This window comes from Denticeps clupeoides, chromosome 11 (assembly GCF_900700375.1).
Source record: "Denticeps clupeoides chromosome 11, fDenClu1.1, whole genome shotgun sequence".
NCBI lineage: Eukaryota > Metazoa > Chordata > Actinopteri > Clupeiformes > Denticipitidae > Denticeps > Denticeps clupeoides.
In genome coordinates this window covers 7084805-7109679 of record NC_041717.1, presented here as the reverse complement: position 1 = coordinate 7109679, position 24875 = coordinate 7084805, and the positions used below count along the sequence as shown (strand labels likewise).

At 40.5% G+C, this 24875-nt stretch overlaps 1 protein-coding gene across 1 annotated transcript in view; it reads right to left on the bottom strand.

Annotated features, from left to right (window-relative positions):
• unc5db (unc-5 netrin receptor Db) overlaps positions 1–24875 on the bottom strand; it is a 120944-nt gene that overhangs the window by 27821 nt on the left and 68248 nt on the right. The window contains exons 3-9 of the mRNA XM_028995981.1: positions 15155–15298; positions 14716–14819; positions 10495–10675; positions 6581–6748; positions 3682–3846; positions 3211–3243; positions 1444–1629 (exon numbers count right to left, since the gene is read on the bottom strand). Coding sequence (XP_028851814.1) covers positions 1444–1629; positions 3211–3243; positions 3682–3846; positions 6581–6748; positions 10495–10675; positions 14716–14819; positions 15155–15298 — 981 coding nt within the window. The remainder of the gene's footprint in view (positions 1–1443; positions 1630–3210; positions 3244–3681; positions 3847–6580; positions 6749–10494; positions 10676–14715; positions 14820–15154; positions 15299–24875) is intronic.

Below are 24875 nucleotides of genomic sequence, written 5' to 3'. Positions count from 1 at the left end.
AAAAAACATGCCGCTAACCATTTGTTCAAATCTCGTTACACTGGCTCCCGGTAGCTGCTCGCATTGAGTTCAAATCCTTGATGCTTGCCTACAGGGCTGTAAATGGAACTGCGCCCTCCTACATCAACACACTACTACCTAGATACACTCCTACACGCTCTCTCAGATCGGCAAACGAAAGGAGACTAAAAATTCCTTCTTCACGGGGTCTCCGATTCCAATCATGTCTGTTCTCCGTTGTTGTCCCTGGCTGGTGGAACAACCTACCCTCCTCCACACGACTAGCCGAGACTATCACCACTTTTAAGAAGAAGGTGAAAACCCTCTTATTCCAAAAATATTACAGACAAATTTAACACATACACATGCATACACATTTAACAAACAAATACAAAATGTATAAATACATTATAATTTTTCTTAGTCTAGCACCCAACACTCTCCGAGCATGTTCTTCAATGACAAGTCTAAGCCTTATCAGGGCTCTTAGTTTGTATACTTGATATTCTATAGAAATCGAACGAGAATTGCTGGTGTCTTCCCATTGTAAGTCGCTTTGGATAAAAGCGTCTGCCAAATAAAGTAAAGTAAAGTAAAGTAAAGTAAAGTTATACGATATTTCAGTCTCATCCACACAGATGTTAAAAATGAACGTCCTCTGAATGCTATAGCTGCATTGGCATTTCACAGGCGACAGTTGATGCTGTTCAACACTCGTTGCTGTTTAACGTTTTTTGGGATTTCAATAGAAATTGATGCCAATAAAACGTTGCATGCAGCATTTACTTGACGCCATTCGAACACGCAGCTGATTGAACGCTGGTGCTGAATGCCCATGTGGACACATTGATTTTCTCCAATGAGCAGATAAACAGTCTGTATTCAATCCACACTCACTCCATGCAAGTGCCACGAACACCAGAAATATGCCAGGTTCAGATGTCCATGTGAATGAGGCCTAACTGTGTTACAGTTCTTTCTCACTTTGATGCAACTTAGATATAAAAAACTAGAAAGGGGATGTTTGTAAAGATGAGTAAATGAAGGACAAAAATATAACAGGCGGGCAGGAGTATGATAAGTGTATGAGAAATGTTAAATGTGATTACATTCATACATTTTATTGAGTTCATTTTAATTTAACTTAATTAATTTCATTGAACTCTAACATAAAGTAAATGGAGGGAATAAAAAAGATGAGTGGATAAGGTCAAGGAATGAGCAAAGGATGTTAAGGTAAGGTGAAGTTTTTTCTTTTCACTCTGTGTATGCGCGCTTGTGGCAACTATGGCAATAATGTCATGGTAAAAAGCCCTAAAAGAATTTTCACGGGAAAGTGAAAAGGTGCTTGGGTGCTAGCTGAACGAAGCTAATTACACACCGCCAGGATCAATGTCTGTCGGAAACAAAAACTCGCTGCGGCCCGACCAGACAGACACTCACCTTGTCTTGTCGTCTTAAAGTTAAAGGACTGAAAGCCTCCGGTCAGCGCCGACGAGTCGATGACGTCCACTCCATATTCGCTCTGGCTCTTCCGGTAAAGCATGACGGCCACAACCAGCACGGTGACCGCAACAACTCCGGCGGCGAGGCCGGAGTACAGGGCCACGTCGTTAGTGCCCTCCATGCCTGCGGCACACAGGAACAACTCAGCTTAGCGTCACGCGCCTCCGATTAGTAAAATGTCCCACGGTCGGGGAGAGGATGGGGATAATGGCAATGTCCGTCACCGCACGCGGCCGTGGAGTGCTTTGGACACTGGTGTGCAGCTGTGTACGCGTCCGGCGGAGGATTAAAACAATTCGTGTAAATTCCGAGACGCTCCCGACTTTAATCACCAGCGCCGCAGCGTGCCAAGGTACATCTGTTCGGCTGGCACTTCCCCCTGCTACACTGTTCACCTCTGTGAGAGGAATACTGAGCGTGGGGACCGGTGCCAGCTCACAGAGGACACAGAGGGCGTTCGTACGGCCGACTCAAACAGCGAGGGTCGCCGCCATCCCCTCCTGCAAATTGCCCATTCCTCAAACTCTACAGGGTTCCTTGTGAACACAACGTAGACCACAAAAAAAAAAAAAAAAGAGACTCGCAGACCCACAAACAGGGCACTATTTTCAAAGCGTGTTTGGCTTGTGGCTTGCTTGCTGCTGTTGGGTCAAAGACTTCGTCTATTTGCAGAATTAAATAGATAAAACAAGAAAGAAACATGTAATTTAAATGGTGTTAGAGCATGGATGTACTGAAGCAGGAGCTGGAATGAGGAAGTTGCTTGCTTGGAAGCTGTTAATTGTTGGGCTCCACCCATTTTAAACGGTTTATTAAAAACATAATTAAAAAAAACTGAAATAATTACACACCCAAAAAAAAAAAAAAAAAAAAAGAGTGTGTGTAGTTAGCCTCTCTTCTTCAAGATCCAGATAACTACCAAGTGCTTCTTTTTGGTTTTATGTACAGTAGCAAAGAAACCACAAGCTTAACGCATAATGCTGCGCTTAGTGCCAATCGAAAAATAATGGGGTTGATTGAGAAGATTTAATGGCAGCATCTAAATTCAGGCCTATCGTTTAAAGCCCTCCATAATCAAACTACTGAACAGTGTGCACTATTCACTAAGAGACATGTCAGGGGAATTTGTCACGCTAATAAAGTCTCGCTAAATTAGAGTCGAGCCTGGCAGCGCCGCACCTGACAGTCGGTTAAGAGGCATCCGACCGTCAGCGAGATCCCAAAATGCACTGGGGAAATATAGACACATACATTCGGCAACAGCTCAGATGAGCTAATATGCAATAATTGCAATCCATTAATTCTGCAAAATCCAGCACATGTTCAGTTGCCACATCCAATCAGTCACTTCACTTAATCTGGGAAGAAATGATCTGTCACAAGTGGCATTGGGGAAAATATGGCTACCTGTGCAAGCACACGAATAGCACTCAGATGAAATGGAGGTTGCCACATCAAAAAAGCAAGGTGAACTGAACTGACAGATAATTTAATGGGAAATTACAAATAGCAAAAATCTGATTCAGAGGAAAATAAGCACAAGAAAGCTCTCTTTTATTGTGATAATCCCCTCTTGCGTATTATGTGACAGGGAGACAGCCCCTAGGAAGGTTGCTATATCAAAACCGGTCTTTAAAGTTTCGCACATTGTGGCAACATTAATGTTGCATAATGGGGGAAAAAATGCATCAAGAAACAACTCACTTTGAGGTTTTACATCATGCAGCGGCTTTTGATCTGCAAAAACAGAAAGACAGAATAAGAGAGAAGCAATTACACTCCATCCCCGAGTCAATTAAAGCTTGTGCTTTTCGGTTCTGTTAAGCTACTGTGTATGCCAACACAATCCGTGCATATTGATGCATGGCACAATTATTAAAGTCCACATGGGCAGCCGTGGCAAGGGGTTGTGAGAGGCATTTAAAAAAATCTTCCCTTTCCTCAGGATGAATAAGCCTATCCAAAACATGCCGTTTTATTATCATTCACTAACTCACTATAGTAGAGCAGTGAAATGGGCAATGAAAACAGATTTTTTAAATCATTGGATTTTTTATATTAATGATGATGATAGTAATGGACAGACAGGCTTGAAATGGCACAGGCGACACTGATGGTAACCATGGTGCGGATAATAAAGGGCCATTTTTTTTTGGAAGATGAAAATGCACCTACTTTGGGTACACATCCCGCCAGTGCAGTTCTCCGAGGCCTGGCTCACCCCATCACACATCTTGCCCCTGTGCCTGGGTGTGGGGGCGCTGCACTCCCTCGCACGCTGCCTCTCACACTGGGCGCTGCACGTCGTCCACTCGCTCCATTCCTCCCAGCCTCCGTCCACTGGAACATATGATACTGAAGGTTAACACACCGCCTCACAAAGACTTTCTGAAAAAAAGACATCCCAAGGAAGATGCTAAATGAGCTTTATTATATTTGCATAATCCTCAGCATTGTCTAACTTAAGGTGGCAGAGAGAAGCCAAGAGTGTGGCTTCAGAGTCCTCAAATGTTCGAATTTTGCCATGTTTGCAATTGTTTTGCACATGTGTTATTTCATAGACCTGCATCTTCATTTTGGGTCTATAAATGTAAAGAAAAGTATTTTTTTCAGCAGTGTAAATGATGGCACAGCATCAGTTTTAGAAAAATGTATTTTGTTTGTGCACATAAGTACATTAAAGATGTTTTAGTGGTTTTAATATTTTTATTTATATTTTAATATACTCTAATATACTGGTGTGTTCTGTAAAGAGAGCATTGATTACTGATGCAACTGATTAGTCTTATGTTGTTATTAATCTAGCAAGTACTGTTGTTGTACAAACATAGCCAAGCACATATATAATCATTTATAGTGGTATATAATGTAGCACAAACCAGCCTCAGTTGATGGTATGAGCTGAAATAGGCTTTGCAGACATTATGAACTTTTAATGTAATGAATTAATACTTAATAATAGTAATAATAATATTTTAAGTATATGTTGGTTTTTATTCTCATCATTAAGAAAACTCATTGCTTTGATTTACAAAATCCCAGAGCATGATTCAGAAAATCTGTTACATTCCACCTTCAGAATTGTTTCTGGCCACTATATAGTATGTGTGAACCTGGTGAACAGTCCTGGTGAACTAACCAACTGGTGAACGTAATTGTCGTCAAGTCCAGGCTCACCATGACATCTGTGCAATCAGTGGGACCATACAGAAACCGTGGGAGGTGCTTGGAGACTTTCAGTGAGTCATTCACATTAACATTTATCAGACGCCTTTATCCAGAGTGACTGGTCCTCCTGGAGACACTCAAGCATAAGTGTCTTGCTCAGGGACATGGTAGTGAGTGGGATTTGAACCTGTAAATTTATGGACTTCTGGTTCATAGGCAAGTGTCTTATGCACTAGACCACAACCACCCTACCACCAGTCATCGGCTATGGCCGTGTTTTTAATTTAGTGTTTAGTGGTAGGCTGCAGCCCAAGAAGACGGTAATATGGACAATTTTTCCACAAACATGTACACTTATTCAAATAATTTTGACCAGTGAATCAATACATTCAGTTCCTTTTGAAGAATCAGAAAAATGTAACTACTAAATTCAACAACTCCATAACTACAGTCAAGGTAAGAATAAACATTCATAGGGTGTACAAATGCAGTTGGTGAAACCTTTGCAAAAATCAGTAGTCTTGGAGAGCTCCTTTTGTGAATTTTTGAAACATAAGCAGACGAACATATTCTCAAGTCTCAAATTTGTGTATTGTAGAAGAGTCAACGGTTGTCCTTGGAGAGTTTTGTACACCTCGAGTGCTCTTCTAGTCTATAATCTACTCATAAAAAATTATAATGAAAATTCCATTAAAAATTATTAATGTGTTGTCTTCAGAGGCTACACAGGATACACTGCGGTTAGCAAATCAGCCAATGCCACATGGTGAGGGGTTAATGTCTTGACCCACTTCCTCAAGATATTTCCCCAGAAAACATAACTACTGCATGTGAATGCTCAACAATATTATTTCTTGGTTATTGTTTGATTAATTTAAGGTTTATCCAGTGCTAATTTAAATGCAAATTATGTTCAAAGATGTTGCTGCTAATATAGCTCACAGGTTCATATTGTCAGTGTGAGTGCAGACCAATTTTCCCCCAAATATGATCCATGGCTATTCCCTAAGGAAGAGATGCATCATCTTTTGCCTGTGCGTGGGAGTGTTGCTCAGGGAATATTACTCAGGTCTAATTTAATTTCATTCAGGCAATTTTGTCAATGGGATTTGGAGGCTAACTGACCAAAGTAGGAAAGAAAAGCCAAACCTGGATTTGGAAAAATTTTAAGTGAACCAAAGTATATGCTTGATGTCAAATTAGACATTATTCAAAGCCTAACAAGATGAATCTTGGCAAAAGAGAGTCAGCCAATCAGTAAAGAAAGGGAAATACGTGGGTTGTACGTGTGGCGGGAAAACAACACCAGCCGTGCTTAATATTCCGAACAGGCCCGGTGGCTGCCACCTCGGGTTTGCAGAACGGGAGAATAGAGTATCCTTAATTAGTGCTAGCAGCATAAACCATCTATCATGAACCGCTGCCAGAGTGGCACAGTGACCAACAATGGGGCTAATTGTTTGCGAGTGAAGGTGGGCTACCTTTCATGTGTGGACTGAGGAGCATCGCGAAGGCGTCCTTTTTCGAAGGTTGAAAGTTTTTTACATCCATTTAGCTTTTCACTTTTTAAGAGGGTGATTACATAACAATGCAGCCTATAGGTTTTTAAAGTGAATTTCTTCAGAAGAAACAAGTAAGAAAGAAGTAAAAAAGTAAATGAGGTGGAGAGGGTGGTTTAAGGGTAGTGTCAGGGTCATGAGATTTATAAATAGAATCAATAATGTAAATGTATTTTAGATACAAAAATTTGAATAAAAGCAACAATAATACAGTTTTTTTTACCTTAATTAATGAATTACATCATGAAGATGTAAACCTCCAGTGTACACAGTGAACATAACACATCTGTATAATATGTAGGTATAATGGCACATTTCGTTCCGTGCTCCTTCTTTATACGAGTTACCTGGACAGAGGGCGTTACAGGTGGTTTTCTGCACAGACATTCCTTCACAAAATGCGCCCCCATTGAGAGGAGCTGGGTTGGTACAGGTCCGTGAGCGTTTCTGCACTCCTCTGCCACAGTTAACATTGCAGGGGGACCAATCAGTCCATAAAGACCATCCCCCATTCACTGAGAGGTCAAAGAAAGAGAAAGAGAGAGAGAGAGAGAGAGAGAGAGAGAGAGAGAGAGTTAACTTTAATACAGATTTACGGTGCATCTGTATTCACTGTGCTTCATTTTTTTATACCTTTTTACTTATTCCAAAATTTGACAAAGTTTGCAAATGTATTACAATAAACAAACAAAAATACACCTTGTACATAAGGGTTGACAGCCTCTGCCATGACACTCAAAAGGGAGCTCAGGTGAATCCTGTTTCCGCTGATCATTCTTCAGAAGTTGTGTGTTTGGAGTACCATGCAGTGTCCCCAAGCGGTGGGGATGTTTTGGCAGCTAGAACTGGGCCACTAGTCAGGCCCGAGGTAAAGATGAATGCAAGTATTTGCAAGTATATAATTGCTGCCAGAGAGCAACATTTTCTCTCTTTGTTATTATTGAGTGTTGTGTCTACAAAATTGATGAAAAAATGTATTTAATCCATTTTGGAGTAAAGTGAAAGTGAAATGATTGTCATTGTGAAACACTGCAGCACAGCACACGGTGACAACAAAATGTGTCCTCTGCTTTTAACCAGTGGGCAGCTGGGCAGCCATGACAGGAGCCTTTGGAGCAGTGTGTGGGCACGGTGCTTTGTTCAGTGGAACCTCAGTGGCACCTTGGCAAATCGGGATTCGAACCGGCAACCTTCTGATTACGGGGCCATTCCTTAACCGCTAGGCCACCACTGCTATTTTGTAACAATGCAAAATGTTCAAAAAGAAAAGCGCATACTTTAGTACAGATATAAGTTGTTGGTGGCTTTCAAAGAACATAACACTTGAAATAAATAATGCACACACACGCACACACACACACTGGAACTCTCTGACCACAGAATTCCCGAATGATTTGGCTATAATGAGGTTTTATCCACTTGGTGGATGGATGTTTTATTATTTAATTACCCCCCCCATTTTGCTCTTCAAGACTGTGCAAGACAGTGGCTTCTACTTCATGGTGCAACATGTAAACGCAATCAAAGCTTGTACTGTATGTTTATTGCTCAAGGCATAGACCATATTAATTATTAATAGAATCACAAGCTAAAATGAGAAAAAAAAAGATTAAGTTGCAAACGCTTATTCTCATCTAATAATCCTATGTTGACTTTTAATGAGATGTTTTAATTAACTTTGAATATGAAGAAAAAATTAGCTTTAGTAGAGCTAATCAATGGTGTCAAAACACAATATACTGAGTTCTAGATTTCCTGTTTACAGCACCAAGAGCGCAGTACCTTAAATTCCCAGTTTACACCAGTCAGCCATAACAGTACCACCACGGAAAGATGATGGGAATGACACTGCTTACCTTGTTACAGTGGCACCTGGCAGTGGGTGGGATATATTAGATCGTATCTGAGCATCTGTGGGATCCGATTCATCTAGATTAGGGGTCAGCAACCCTTGCTCTGGAGCCACACGTTGCTCATGAGGCTCCCGGTGCCAGTGGAAAATAGTTAATAATTTAAGTGCATTTTATTTGTATCCAATTTTTTTATTTTATTTTAGTTCAATAATTATTATGATCTTGTAACATTAAAATGCAATGTGTTTAATTTTTTGTCTCTCACAATATGTCCGAAATGCTCCATATCCATACATGAGAAGATCTCCTCTTTTCCCCTAATATGTCTGGACGGGTTTTAGACTTGTCTGGGTCACATTTGTTCTAGTAATAAAACTTTTTTTCACTCTTTATACATAGCATAACATTAAAAATAATATATCCAGTTTATATATATAGCCATCTTCATTTTACATGTCAAAAAGAATTTGCAGCTCCCTGTGCTTTCACTTTTGTGGAAACCGGGTCCAAAGGGCTCTTTGAGTGTTAAAGGTTGCTGACCCCTGATCTAGATAGTCAAAAAGGATAATAATATGCAGATGTACTCAGGGCTCAACTAGGAAATACTGGGTCAAGCTTAGATATGTGGTGAGGTGAGGAAGGTGAGGCACCATAGCATCACTGGAAAGCAACAGGGTATGACAATAGCTTCCAAATTAAAGACCCTCATGTCTGGATTCCACCATGGAAGGATGAATACTGCCGGGCTGCATTAAATATCATTTAAAGTGTTACATGCATTAAGTTAGATGCATTTAAATTGTGTTATTATTGCTGTGCTGTAGCCTAGATTAATGTCATTGATCATGTTAAAAACAGACCCATCCTCATAATTGCATCTACATTTCATGCTTAGCAGAAAGTGATACAGGCCTAGATGTTCAGGAGGCAATGTGGATCCATTTACAGTCCAACATTGTCATAATTTCCTGTGCACTATGGGTCTTGTCTCAGCGACGCCTCAAATCTGTATCAGTGTTGAGAGCCCTAATGTTGTTTCTGACATTTTGTATATAGCAGCCATATGTTTCAAAAGCTGTAGAAGATGTAGCACGTGGGACATGTTAACTATTAACATGGAGTGGGTTTAAATCTTCATTATATATTGTCTTCTGGGTGACAGGCATAATGGCGCTCAGAAACCAATGACTGGGTGGGAAGTCAGTTTCTCCTAGCAAAGCAGTCCTTTCTTGTTTTCATGTATTTTTTCCCATAAATCCAGAATACATGAATGCTATGACACTAGCAAACAGGCCCCACATGGACCTGAATATATAATTAGCTTTTGACTTAAAAACTCACCAAACCACTTCTTTCAGGGTAGACTGGTTGTACACATGACCAGTCATGTGTTTATAGTGAAATCACCAATGAACCATCTAGTATTAACACGAGACCCTAACTTATCAACACCTGCTTTATCATGCTAGAATGTACTATTAGCACAAGTTTGAAGTGGTTGTAATAAATTAATAAGCAGACGGCAGTGATAATGCCTCATCAGAGATTGGCTTTATGTGAGATCATCCCAAACACGTTCATTGATTTTGGCTTCTCTGATGAGATTGCTGATTGGACTAATACGTTCAATAAACTTAAAGCATCACAGAACACCTCCTTTCGGCATTGATTTGTCAGTGTAACTGTTGCTCTGTATTTATACTAATAGCATCAGCAGAAGAGCAGAAAATTTGCTCTTCTTTGGCACAGAACATTTTGCCGACCTCTACTATGGTTAGAAGCTTTATTTGTCCTACAACTGATGTTGGGTCTGGGTCTTTTGGGTCGGGAGCTTTATGTCACCTTTATGTTATCTGCTTCATTTGACTTTTGGTTGCACAGCCCTTCTTAATAGGTGATAAACTGTAGTGGCTGAGTTGCAGGTTAGCCTCAAATACATCATTCAGTAGTAGCACACTGAATACAGAGCACTGGAAAAAGTTGGTAATCATTCTTTTTGAGAAATTAAAAACATAGATGTCTATATTCAATTATATCTATATACTACACTACTATTACAACTACTCTCTTCACATAATTGGACACCTTCTTTGTCCATATTGTGTCTTTATATTATAATATTGTGATAGAGATTATATTATAATATTTAGACTCTTTAGACTCTTTTTCTAATTCAGGGTCTCATATTACTCATTATTATGTATGAACATTTTGTTTTATTAAAACATTAACCTTTTCTTCATTATATTGAAATCTTTTTGCTCTTTCGGAACTGCCCGGAACTGTTTATGCTTAAACAGGTAGAAACAAGAGACAGAGATCACAGTTTGTGTATTTACACTCCAATGATTCTGTGAGTCAGTGTCCACAAAAAAAAAAAAAAATTATAATAATTTCAGTTTACTTACCAAAAACAACCACAGTGGCTGTAGCACTGCGCCTCTTGGCTACTATATTAGTGGCCAGGCAGGTGTAGTTGGCCGAGTCGGACAGTCTGGCCTCATTGATGATGAGATTGTGGTCGGCTCGGGTGTCAATGTTGTCGTCCCCGAGGGAGCTCACTAGCTCCTCATTCTTCAGCCACTCCACCTGCCAACGCGGGGAAAGAGAGGGATGGCACGCCTCAGCACAGGCCACGAGCAAAGCCATTAGCCTCTGCTGTAACCAATTACCAGTAACACAGACACAGGGGTGGTGAAACTAATTATGAATTACAAATTTAGTGACGCTTAACCGCTCCAACCTTCGTACAAAGAGCTGCATCACTGCTTTTGCAAATTGCAATCGTTGAGTCATGAACATATGCATTCTGAACTTGGCTCATGATGGTGGGTCCAAGAAAGAAACACATAGAAAGACACACACACACACACACATCTCCGAGAGCGAGAGGTAAAACATGAGCATGAGGCTCTAATCGTTTCATTCTTCAAGTCCGTACTCCAGACTACAGATTGCAGGGAAGAAGAAATGGTTGCATTTGTCTTTATTTACTGCTCAAAACACACACACACACACACAAAACAGGGCACTTTAATCATATGCTTTTTAATTTCATTTGCTTCGCTACACCGCCTCGCATCCCCCCTGAGTGGTGGCGGTGGCGGCAGCAGCTTTGCAGCCCTTGGCTCCTGCCCTTTTCATCACAGGCTCGCATTCTCTGTTCAGAAAAGCACCATTCACCCAGACACCCCCACAGCAAGAAACGGAAGCGGAATACTGCTGAAGATCTGGAAGCTCCTGGTACGTGTCAAAGAGACGAAAATGAAACTGACACCTGGGCCGTGCTGTGGTGTGTGACTTTACATATTTACATATTAGGGAAGTCGCAACTTTGAAGGAAGGCAATTAACACTGGGCTCAATCAGCCCTACACACCGAGCTGCTGCCGAGCCACATTGTGTATTCTGGAGCTGCTGCTGCTCTCAGCCTCACAGTAATGATGAGAAGATTCATCCGGCATGAGAAAAAAAAGGAAAAAACAGAAGCAACCAAAAATAAATTAGCCCAGTAAGTGTGTGGCACAGGATATGAGAAATTAATTGGCTAATTGGCACATTTGTTTCAATTATAATCACGGCGCGAAAGTCGGGGCTGACAGAGGGCTTTCGTGTCCACATGAGAGTCCTGTGTGATCTCATTATCAGGACATCGCCGAGGCCGAAAGGCTGATTCCCAGAGCTGCTCGTATGGCCAAGGACCATCCGGGCTGAAGAAGGCTTCTGCTGGAATCTGAGGTGAGGATCTGTTGGCCTTTCATAGGGCCATGCTACCATCCCTTTTTTTGAAGCAGCACATGACAGTCTCTAAGATGATACCAAACTGATTACACGGTTAAACAGTTTTTGTTTTTTTATTAAGTACATTTTTATTCAAATTATTAATAGATTCAAATCTAAAACAAAAAAAACTAATTTCACTGGTTTAGCACTGTAGCCTAGTTTGCCTGTCACACAAATGCAGAGTATGTAACGTTATTTAAACGTTAAATGTAGCGCCTGGTTCTGGAGTTCTGGAGAACTTGAAAGGAAAGAATACCGGGAGCACAGAAGTCTCCTGATGGTCTCTTTGCCTGAGACACATCGGTGGTGATAGTTGATGATCTCAGAGACCAGGGAGCTGAACGAGGACAGAGAAGCTTGGAGACGTGGAACTGGGCCACAATTAACCTCCCCCAGGACCCGCTGGTGCTTCCAGACATGTCATGTCTTCACACAGTTACCAAATTAATAAGACAAATGCTTACCGAATAATAAAGAGGAGGAGAGGTCCACAGTGCTGATTCCTTGTGCGTTATGGGGTTAAAACACTCACGTAACAGCACATTCTACAATATCTGATAATGCTTTTCAACATTTCCCTGCTAAAGATTGGTTTTAAGAGGATACATTGTGCCTACAGATGCCCGCGCTCGGCTATGGCAGTCCGGGAAAAAAGGATGGAACTGTGTATCTCATCAAGGCAATTAATGGGATTAACCAGCCCTGACAGAACACCCGCAGGGACTGGAACATGCTGCAACCCCCCTATGCAGAGTGTCGAGACCAGCTGCCAGAACGGAAATCTACCCAGCGGTTCCGCAAACACACACACAGACATGCCAGCCGGAACCAGGCCCGCCTTGGTAATCAGAGCAACGTCCGTACAGGGGACCGCTTCTTCTACTGCCACCATGGTGTTCACCCGGGAGGTTAATACAAACAGATAGCGAGACGCCAAATGTGTTGTGCGCCCCACTCACCTCCCTGGCGCTTTCCTAATGCCACCCCTCCGCCCCAGAGCAAAGCGGGAGCATATTGCTATTCCGCCAATATCGGCCTTATCTTAGAGAAATAAACATGGCAGACAGAGTTCATCCGCTGCCCAAGCCGTTGAGTGTAATTGCTTGGCCTGATAATGAAGCTCATAATTTGCACTCTCGGAAGCACACGCTGACCTGAAGGTGGGGAAAAAACCAACCACGGGGTAAAGATGTTTGAAATAAACTGGATTGTGCCTGGTCCGTGTGTGTCAATTTATTCTTTCCTCCACTGTCACAAGACTTGCTATTACATGTTTATAACACACTGCACATTTATACACAAGCCAACTGTCAAGGTGATATAAGATCTCTATCACAGTTTGACAAACAGCGCAGAGTTCACTTGTTTATTGTAAACTGGTCTTACATTTAATCATATTAATAAGAACCTTCCCACTGTAAAAAATATTGCCAGTAGAAATGTTTTTTTGTTTTTTACATTTGCTAAAAAAAGAATGGAATCACTTGTCTGCATTTACAGGTTCACAAGACATTCTGAAATTCATCTTGCGGTATATATGGAGATATATCGGTGGAGGGCATGGTGGGGCATAATGTATTAGCTGTGATTCATATTAGGTGCCACCGATATGCATGGCTCATAGAAAGTTGATGAAAAGTAAACAGTTTTATCACCTGTGAGAAAGCCCCTTATATGGGACCACTCCCACACCTGCATTACTATCAAATGAGTTGCCTTCAATTAGAAATAATGGATGAATTAATTATCGTTTAATGGAAACTGAGCTCTTGAAAATATGCCTTCTGGTTGTGTGCAAAACTGTCATGAAAATGTCATGCCTGTTTATGGCAACATTTATCTGCATTCATTTAAAATTGTTGCAACTAACATAACTCAATGGGTCTAACTATACACCATATAATGAATATTAACATGACTATAATAATGATGTCATTTTGCAACATGAAATCAAGTACCAATCTAATCTCAAAACCAGCATGACACCAAAAAAAGATTGTCAGTGAGTTCTCTGCAGTCCTATTCCACTTAAAGGCTCCGGAAACCTGTAAACCTCGAACCCACTCTCAATTACAGTAGAGAGATTGCATGTATCCCCTTCCTGGCTGAAAATGAAGCCTCAAACGTCATGTCAGCTCACTCACAGCTGGAATTTCAATCTTTCATGAAGGGGCCGGACCTGAATCATCTGAATTGCATACGCCCGTAGCTGCACTCTACATTATTCAATCCTATCTCTTTTGCCTGGGCTCATTTACGTTGACAAAGAACTTGAGGGAAGATTCTTGTCTTTCTCCTTTTCCCTCTGTTTTTTTCATGGCCACTGCACGTTCAAGGACACTTGGCTGACAATGCTCTTCCATTTCAATTCTGAATCTTTTATGGCAAACTGGTTACCCCAGGCCACCTCAGATAAAACTCTCAAGTGAGCTACATCCTGAAGTTACAAATCCACAATGATTAGAAATGACATAAATGACTCAATTACTAATTGCTCATCTGAAAACGAAAGGACGTTCCATCATCTGGTTTCATTAATCCTTGATAGAAAATGTGGTTTCAACCCTGTGTTGCATTTTAATATGCCGTAAGGCATGTTTTAATGTCTATGATCCTATCTGCCTTGAAAACAAACAAATAGAGTATGATATAAAGATGTACAATGTGTTGATGTATTTAATATATTGTGAAATTACTGTTATGTTATTTAACAGTACCACAGAACTCTAGAAGAAATCAAGATGGAATCAACGCCCACTTACTGACTGTAGGTCTGCACTAACTGTTCTCAGGAGGAAATCCTCCTGGTCAAAACAGTGCCACAGCATGAGATATCTCAGGTCTCACCTCAGCCATGGGCACTCCCTCCGGGGGGCGACAGTGGAGCACAATCATTCCATTGATTGGCACTTCCTTCCCCTGAGGGTCCTGCTCGAAGTTCTTGCGTAGGTCTGTTTGCAAAGATAAGAACCACATGTCACCGTGTGCAAAGAACCAGCTTGTCCTCCATCTCCCGATCAGGTATGCTGCATGCCACTCTAGCTGCCCTTGGGCTTGATTGAGTAACCTTGGAAATCACGAACAAGGTGCTTGCGTGGCTCGCGACTCCGCTGCCATCTGCTTGGTTTCACTGACACGTGTTCACAGTTAACACTTCAGCGGAAATGAATTCATTAGGGGGACCTTTGCTCAACAAGCTGCACATTTGTAGGTCACAGGCCTTGCCCAGGGAGCCTAACAGGTGTAGGGCATGCTAGAATCTCCGCGAGGTGTGAATTTGACTCACAGGCTATACGGACGGTCGCCTTGCGGCTCTTGGAGGTGCCCAGGTGGCTCCATGCCACGCAGAGGCACCAGTAATCCTCAGGACCGTGGAAATCTTCCACCTGCTGTCGAGACACATTTATAGCCACTTCACGTATCTTCAGGCCTGGAATGAAATCACAGGTAAACCACAAAGCGGTTACAAAAGTTGCAGTACTTACAAAAAAGTGAGAAACACACCACCAGTCACAAGTTTAGATGAACCTACTGAATCAAGAGTCTTTCATATTTACATTATAGAACAAAACTGGACTATTACATAGGAAGGAAAGGAAATAGCAAACAAGACAAAGTTGAAAGTTTTTAGTCCCTCCAAATCAGGGAGTTTTTGCTGTGATGGCAGCTTTTCACCTTAAGTTTGACAACTTGGACTGTTTCCAACAAGAAGATCCTGAAGATTTATGCGGAACACTTTCTTATAATTCACTTATGCTAATGAGCATCTCATGAAGCAATTTTGATGATTACAATAGTGAGCAAAGCAGCCATGAAGGTAAAAAAAGATTCATCAAACAATCTTCACTTTCTAGTGATACAACAAATACTAAATATGTTTCTTTCATTGGATTCTTCAAAACAGCTCCATATTAGTCTCCATAACAACCACGTGCTTCCAAATGCTTGACTGGTACATTGTGACAAAGAAAGAAAAATGTAAATTTATGAATGCAGAAGTGACTTAATGAAAAAAGGCTGATGTGTTGCCCATGTTTAAGTTACAGCTTAAAAAATAAATCTGCAGATATTGTGTCTTGTTCACAGCCAAGCTTAACCGCTTATTCCTGATGGTCAGGGTCGTGGCAGACAGAGCTGATCCCAGCACACTGAGCACAGGGTGGGAACTCACTTAGGGTGGGGTGCCAGCCATCCACAGGGCACACACATACACACACACACCATTAGTTCACTCACACTCACTTAATTCAGTCAGCAGTTTACTTGGTATACATGCCGCTAAATGGGGAGAGCATGCAATCTCCATTCACACAACTCAACCTTGGAAGTGTGAGGCCACGTCGCTAACCACCACTATGCGGGTGGGATGTCTATTCTTAATTTGTCTGCTCATTATGTCTTAGCAATTCATTTACATTTACAGCATTTATCAGACTTACAATCAGTAGTTACAGGGACAGTCCCCCTGGAGACACTCAGGGTTAAGTGTCTTGCTCAGGGACACAATGGTAGTAAGTGGGATTTGAACCTGGGATTTCTGGTTCATATGCGAGTGTGTTACCCACTAGGATACTACCAACCATGAATTCATTTCAAAGGAGTATTCTAATGTACACAAGACAAGGTACTAGTACAGAAGGATTCTAAATCCAGAGACCATTGCTATTTTTTTGTTGTTATCAACAGTTAGCTACTGTAAGTAAAAATTCTTGGTGAATCTATTTAACAACATCTTCAGTAGAAGATTATACCAACAGATTATAATTTTGGTAAGAATTAGCCCTATAAAAAAAGAAATAAACATTAAGTCATCAGATGCACTATACCCTCTTTCTAGCAGTTTTCCATGCAAAATAAAGTGACATGACACAAAGAACAATCTCAAGATGCTTCCATGAACATGACAACGAGACCAGGTACTCCAGCGGCTCCTCGGTCCACAGCTCTCACTCGAGTAGTGCACCTCCTGGATGAGTCAGAACAGGAGGTTCACGTCATGAGTGTGTGGCTGACAAATTTGCAGGAACTGTTTGATGTGGCTGAGTCACCGAAATGACCTAAGGATATTATTTCCAGCACCTTGGTGAATTCTTTTTTTTTTTTTTTTTAATAAAAAAGGCTCTCAAATGAACTGGCAAATGCCAGATGTTTACGTCCTTCAAAACGTAAATGACAAACAATAAGCCCGATTTTCAAAACTCTCTGCTTATGGTGCTTGTTTGCTAGTATAAGGTCAAAGATGAACAAAAACAGAAATCTAGCTACCCTTTTTTTGGCGTCTTATTATTTCTGTCACCCAGAACATGATGGTTTTTAAAATGGGAGGAGCCACTGTAATTGCACATGTTTACTGGTCTCCTGTTCTGTCTTTGTTTACTGTACGTAGATATAATTAGTATTAGTACTTTTTATGTATTGGTAACTTCTAGTTTTATATTTCCTGAGAATATATTTTGATATTCTTATAAAATGGATCATGGGAAGTATTTTGATGCACTGTATACTGTGTATATGGTACTTGACTACTTCCTCATTTAAACCTGGGTTAAAATAAGGCTTGTGGTTAATACCTCTTTTTGACAAGCAATTTCTCCAAAAATAACCAAATTCAAATCTGCCAAAATCTGTCAACACAAGTTCCCACCTACCCCCTCCTCTTCTTGTTTACCTCCAGCTTCTGTCCTCTAAGAATTCCTGAAGCCATCCGATGTAAAAAGTCATCTCAAATATTCACCCCTGAGGTCTACGTTACTGTATTCTACAATACAGTATATTAAATCTTTTGACCACAAGATGGTGTTTCTAATGATGCTCCATGGGCAGTTGTTCTCTTTTGATGCTTTATAGTCGATGGAGCTTCTTATCAAGAACTTGCAGCGTACGGGAATGTTCAACGCTGACACTGGCTTGAGCAGATATTTGACCACCAGAGCTTCTGGTCCAGAGGATGCTGCTGCCGGCATTGGTGAGGACTGTGTTGTACCAAATTCACAGCTGAATGTTTACTCGGAGGAAGCAGCCTCATATTGGAAGCTGAGCAGTCGCGGAAAGAGAGCACTTCCTAGTTTCTTGAAGGCAGCTGCAGGAAAGCTCCGGCTTACCATTAAGCCCAGTGAAAGTGAAGGGGCCAGCAACACTTGGGGTTGAGGAGGCATGACAAGTGCACCTTCTCCTCCTGATTTCACAAAGCCTTCTTCAATAAAATCACCGTCTCAATATTGTGACATTGAGAGCTTTAATTTATTGGAAATTTTTATTATAAGTTACTACTGTTAATTTGAAGTAATATTTCTAGATCATAATGAAAGATAAATCAGAGAGGCTCAGGATTTTGAATATGATTCTTCTTCTCCAACATATATATGTTGCTAGGTGAATCTGTGGTGTTGAGCTGCATTACTTACTGAAATGGAAGAGTGATTGTTATTTGTAATAAAGGAAATAAATCACATTGGCTACTAGTGTTTTAATAACCAATGTTTGCTTGATTTGTACAGAATAAAATATTCGGGCAATGATATAAGTATATTTTTGTTGGCACTGCAGGTCATAATTTTGAAGGTTGTTAGACACTTGATCAATTGAACGCAATTTCCTTGCAACATTACTCACAAACTGAGTACACACTGACAGCTCATGGTCTTTAAATGCAAAAACTGATAGTGCTGTGTGGCACACTTATGCAGAGATAAACAAAACCAGACAGAGACATTATTCATAATTCCCCTGCAGACACATCGCACTGACAGGGATCGGCCAAACTGACAGGAAGAAAAATCATGACTAATGACGGCACATAATCCTCCTAAAAAGGAAATATGAGTAATATGTTAATGAGGCATGGTCCCTTTCTTACCATTTCAAAATGGAAAATTTGAAAAAAGGCCTTTTACTGTCACATGGTCTACCACCTATCTTGTTGTCAGTTTTAGTTCCTAAGTCCCCCGAAAAGCTAATGAGCAAAAAAAAATCCTGTTTAATAAAGAATCAACATGCAGCGTTCCCAAGCTAAACCTAGAGGTTGAACTCCTCTGAGCCTGGCTATGAGGACAATATGCGGCTAATCTGGACTCCCCCGCAGCTTTGGACTGTTGCTGTGCCATGACATGGCTTATTGAGTTGGACAGGGAAAGGACCATGTGGGAAGGCCACAGTAGCTTTTGATCTGCTCACCGACGGACATCCCCGCTGCACTTCAAGACAAGGATTATCAAATGCAAATCCGGCAGAATAACAGTGTAATCCCTCAAGTGCTTATCAGCATATGCTTTATTTTGCGCTTCCATTCTGTAAATACATGCAAGCCACTGGGACTCAACAAAGCGGATGCATGCACGGTGTATCTGCGTAAGGAAAATACTGCATTTCATGCATTTCAAAAATTTCATCAAGGCTTCCTTTAGATCCTGCATCTTTACAGAAAACCTATTTTTTATTTGCACAAAATATTTTGCAAAACACTAGCATGAATAAGATTTAAGTCTCTGGGACCTGAATGAAAAGTGCCCTTTAAATTGTGACTGGGGACTGATTTTATTTCTATTTCTGAAGCATACATAAATGTAAATGTTCATGTGCCGTATATATCAGCCTTGATTTATTTAAACATGGTCCCAGGGTGATTTTACTGTCTACACCACTTCTAATTTTATGGGTTTTGAATTACATGAACTTCTTGCACCCCCAGGGATTTAATGATATTAGATACACATTTGTGAATTAAGCCTTTACATTTGATTAAGCTGTGGAGGAGTAGGCAGGAAAGAAATGAACTGCGCCGGACTGATATGCAGGCTCACACCTCTCCAGGCTGGCTGCTTTAATTGTGTTCTTTACGTCGTGCTGGCTCAGGAAGGCCTGAGATCACAGCGTGATGACCACACTCAGCAGGACTGTCTTTTCTACCATTAAAAAAAACTTTCTGAGAATATATTTTACTTTACTCCTTTAAACTTGAATCATTTAAACTATTTTACACTATATTTTACTTTGCAAATGAGTACCGATAGCCTGATCCCAAAAATCTATTTGTATATTTTATTCAGTTTAGGCAATACATAGCAGACATGAAATGCTGAATATTTGTTTTATATATCTTAGTTTGCAATTCAATGAAAGTCAACCAAATATTCAAAATCATTCTGACTATATTGGTGTGAGTTAGTACTTATGAGTTGTACTGCGGCATCCATAACCGAAACAAAAGCATTCAGATTAAAACAGGAAAAAAAAGTGAAATGTGTCCCTCCACTATCAACACACGCAGTTCTGCCTCTCTGCTCTAAAACTGCCTCTCTGGAACTAAATTATCAGAGTCTGCCTCTAGGCTTTATTGACACTCCACTGTGTTCCACAGATTGGGGGTTGAAAGAGATTTCATTTTCCATTTACTGGATCTAACATCATTATACTGTATTTTATTACATTTTATGTGATGTCTTGCATTGATTTAAGCCTGCAATAGACGAAAACTACAAACTGCACCATTAATAAGGAGTATTCTACAGCGAGTATTTTGTGCTGATGACAGTGCATATGGTGGAAGACCAACTGTGCACCTTTTTGTCATTGCTTGTGTCAAAAAAGTTGAGAATTTTTTTGTAACATTAAAACAGAAGATAAGTTACTCTGTGCTTTAAGTGATACTCAGAGCTCCTACGGAAGGGGTCAATTACATTTTTGGAACATTTCATTGTAGCAAAAAATCGTGAGGAATTCCAGGGTGCCTTTTCATTAGTAGTTGTTTTGCATTTTAACCAGATACATTACTGCTATTTTTCAATTGGTTAATGTGTTTCTTTTTTTTGATTGTCTGATTGGCAACAGACTCTAGGACCCAGCGGAGACATAATAGTGAGGTGCTACTCTGAGTCTAGTCTGAGAAATATTGGACCACTGTGGCATATAAGCCTATAAATAATTTTTCAGCATGAGAATTACAATGTGTGGCAGGATTTCTTAACAAAACATTAAAAAAGTGACTGTCACGCTCAATGTGTGACACTTGACATCCCTGTAGACAGAGGAAGGGCTGGTGTGGAGGAGGCTACAACACATTGGCAGTGACAGTAGTCAAAAACCCACCCGCTTCCTACTACTTAATAGGGTTAGCTACGCAGGTAATTTCATGTCGATTTGTTCTTTTCATAGTAAGACAAATTAATGGCAACTAGCTTTAAGAATAATTTTAAGAATATTAGAATTTTTTTTTTCTTCCTCCTCTGTTTGTAGCACCCCCTGGATGGATGGCACCCTTAGCATTTGCCTGGCCCTGTTGTCACCTGCTATGCCACTTAAATAAAATAAAAAAAATATAATAAGTTGGCATGTGCATTATTCACGCGTGCCCTCAGGCTCACTGTATTTTATTCAGTAGACCTGTGCATTCATTGATAAAAGGGATGGAAGGTAGGGGATATTTGTTTTAGAAGGGGGGTTGCATCCCACCTGTATATACTGAGTACTGAGCCAGAGAAAGAGAGATAGTGGACTTTACATGAAATCCACATCAGACTGTGGCTCTTCGCCGAGAAAGTTAAGAATAAGGCAGCGTTTATTCAGTTCCACTTCTGAAAGATAAGTCTGCGCATATCCAAAACAATTTTGGCCATCTGTCTGCACTTATTGCCTGGTGTAGGCAGAAGCTTCCAAATAACCATGCCTGATCTGTTCATTCCACATTGGAGGTGGATTGCCCACATACCAGATTCTGCGCAACAGAACTGGCACCAAAGTAAATAAAACCGAATCAATGGCATTCGTAAATTCTTTGATCCTTAGGACCTGTTGGTAAGACTCTCTCCTACTGTCAGTGAAGCTCAGGATCCTCTCACTGGCTCTAAACTGTTGAGTGCAACATGAAATATAAAAGTCAAATGAAGTAGCTGCTGTGCATGAGGCCAGAAGCTGGGAGCTGCTCTCTCAGGGGCAGGAAATACTTTTGCAGACAGACTACTGGCATAAGATGTCAACGCCGCACAACACATTGGCAGTGACAGTAGTCAAAAACCCACCCGCTTTGACCAGCTGGCTCTTTAAACAGAGAGCTGCATTGAGCCATCGGACTGGGAATAGAGTTCCTGGCCTGTAGCTCTGCACATGTACCATGGATAATGGACAGAAGCACGATGGATTTGAGACAGGGGAGCACAGAAAGTGGCATAAAATCTCCAGTGAGAGAGGGGGCAGGAGAAAACAAAAAAAGAGGCAAACAAATAAGGATCTGATTGCTGCAGAGTTCAGATGCAAATAAATGAATGTCAGACAGTGAGGTAGTTGGCAGTTTTTATTTGGAACAAAAATTTGAGTGAAGGAGGCTGTTTTGGTGCAGTTGATCAAACTTCTATATGAAGTCAGTAATACATGCTGTAAAGAGCTCCATACAGTCCTTTAGTCTTGCACATTAGTAACACCTCGAAGCAGTGTACATGGAAGAAAAGCATAAAAACCGGATTTTATTCAGAATTTTCCCAAATTTTATAATGATCATCTTTATTTGGCAAGAATGCAGCATGCTTTGAAAACAGGACTAAATAAGAATCAAATTTCAGCTTGAAAAAAAAAGGTCCGGTTATATATATAGCAATAAATATGTTTTGTCACTTTCTCCATATAGTTTCTGCAGCTGTAAGATAAGATAAGGAATTACTTCATGAGTGTTGTTGCTCAGTCATCACATGCATTTAAGACAAAAACAAAAAAGCACAAACAGGTTTGATGTAGGAATGAATTTGAGCCGTGCTTCAGTGTTTACAGAGACCACGTTGTTTAAGCCCAAAATGTGCCAAAAAATGCACAAAATTACTGCCAAGACAATGTATTTTTTACGGTAAGGTACCATCCCCAAACAATGCTCCCCGGGTGCCTTTCATGGATGCCATTTGCTCACCAATGGTGATTGGTTAAAAGCAGAGGACACATTTTGTGTGCACTGTGTGCCAAGCAGTGTTACAATGACCAAACACTCACTTCATATAAACATGTCAAAATTAGAAATGTAAACAAAACAAAAAAAACGAAACGTGATTGGCTCGCAAATCAAGATAGTGTGAAATTTACATTAACTCGGTAGAAAGTAGACATTATAAGACTCACTATACAAATACAATCTCAAAATAACTGTGGAGTATATTAAAATATGTTTATAAAAATATTTATGTATGTACATGTGTGTACAGAGTGGATATATATACATATATTGCACATAAGAAAACACTATGGTGTATTGGATGTGTTTGTTAGTCTATTATCCAAATACAGATAGAAATAGTAGTAGATTTGCAGATCCCTATGAGGGGCCGTTTAAGAAATATTTCAGACTTTTGTTACACAAACACATGTGAAACACACACACATTCACATATGAAACTGACAAGCATGCATTTATACTACTGAAAACTTGCACACACACATATGAAACACTCACACAGATACATGTGAAATGGACGTGCACACACACACACACACACACACACACACACACACACATATGAAACATACACACACACACACACACATATGAAACACTCACACAGATACAGGTGAAAAGCACACACACACATATGAAATGCTCACACAGATACAGGTGAAAAGCACACACACACACACACACATATGAAACGCTCACACAGATACATGTGGAATGGAAGTGCACACACACACACACACACACACACACACACATATGAAACACTCACACAGATACATGTGAAATGGAAGTGCACACACACACACACACACACACACACACACATATGAAACATACATACACACACATATGAAACACTCACACAGATACAGGTGAAAAGCACACACACATACACATATGAAATGCTCACACAGATACATGTGATGGACTCTTATGTAACAAACAAAATTTTAAATTTTCACTATATCTGGAAGTCATTTCAGTATATCCGGAAGTCGGTTCTATGGATTCTATTTTGGCGACCCGATTTAAAAAGCGGTAATTGTATTTTGCGCGTGCGCAGTCCAAACCGAGTCCCAACGTCGTTCTCCCTTCCTGACGGAAGATTCTCTGTCTCCAGAGCGCCGCCGAGCTACCAGCCACAGCGCGCCTCCTATGAATATTCAAATCTTTTTCATTTAGCTCATGGAGCAGTGGTGGCCTAGCGGTTAAGGAAGTAATCAGAAGGTTGCCATTTTCGAATCCCGAGCCGCCAAGGTGCCACTGAGCAAAGCACCGTCCCCACATACTTCTCCCTGGGCGCCTGTTATAGCTGCCCACTGCTCACCAAGTGTGATGGTTAAATTTAGAGGACAAATTTCATTGTGTGCACCGTGTGCTGTGCTGATGTGTATCACAATGACATTCACTTTACTTTTTATGGGCCTTTAACACAGTTTAAGTTTAATTTTTGTTTGTTACATATATGTATCTGTGTGAGTGTTTCATATGTGTGTGTGCGCGAGTTTTCAGTAGTATAAATGCATGCTTGTCAGTTTCATATGTGAATGTGTGTGTTTCACATGTGTTTGTGTAACAAAAGTGTGAAATATTTCCTAAACAGCCCCTCATAGATCCCTGCAAGGTTACTAATTTAAGCTATCAAGAGTAGGCCAAAACTAAATGACTGGCGAAAGAGTCATACCTGCAACTCCAATAAAGTCTGTTAAAAAAAAGGTTCAAATATTTGTTGAATATGTTTACATATTTCACCAAAGTGTTTATTTCTGCTTTCATGTGCATCTGTTCGCGTGAACTGGTGCAACAGCAGGACTGGCTTAATGCTCTTTGGAGCGACAGCTATAAAACAGACAGTTGGTCGTGTTTGTTATGTACTGCCCCATTAGAACTGTTCACATGGTTTGTCTCCTCCAGTATAACACACATCTAATAACGAGGAGGCAATGTCACTCCGAGGAAGGACGACTAGATGAAGAGACAGAAAAAAAGGTCCTGGACAGGTCTGTTGTGTCATTTTCCCTTCATTATAAATTTATAAAAATTTCCCTCATTATAAATGTATTACTCTTTGCATATCTAT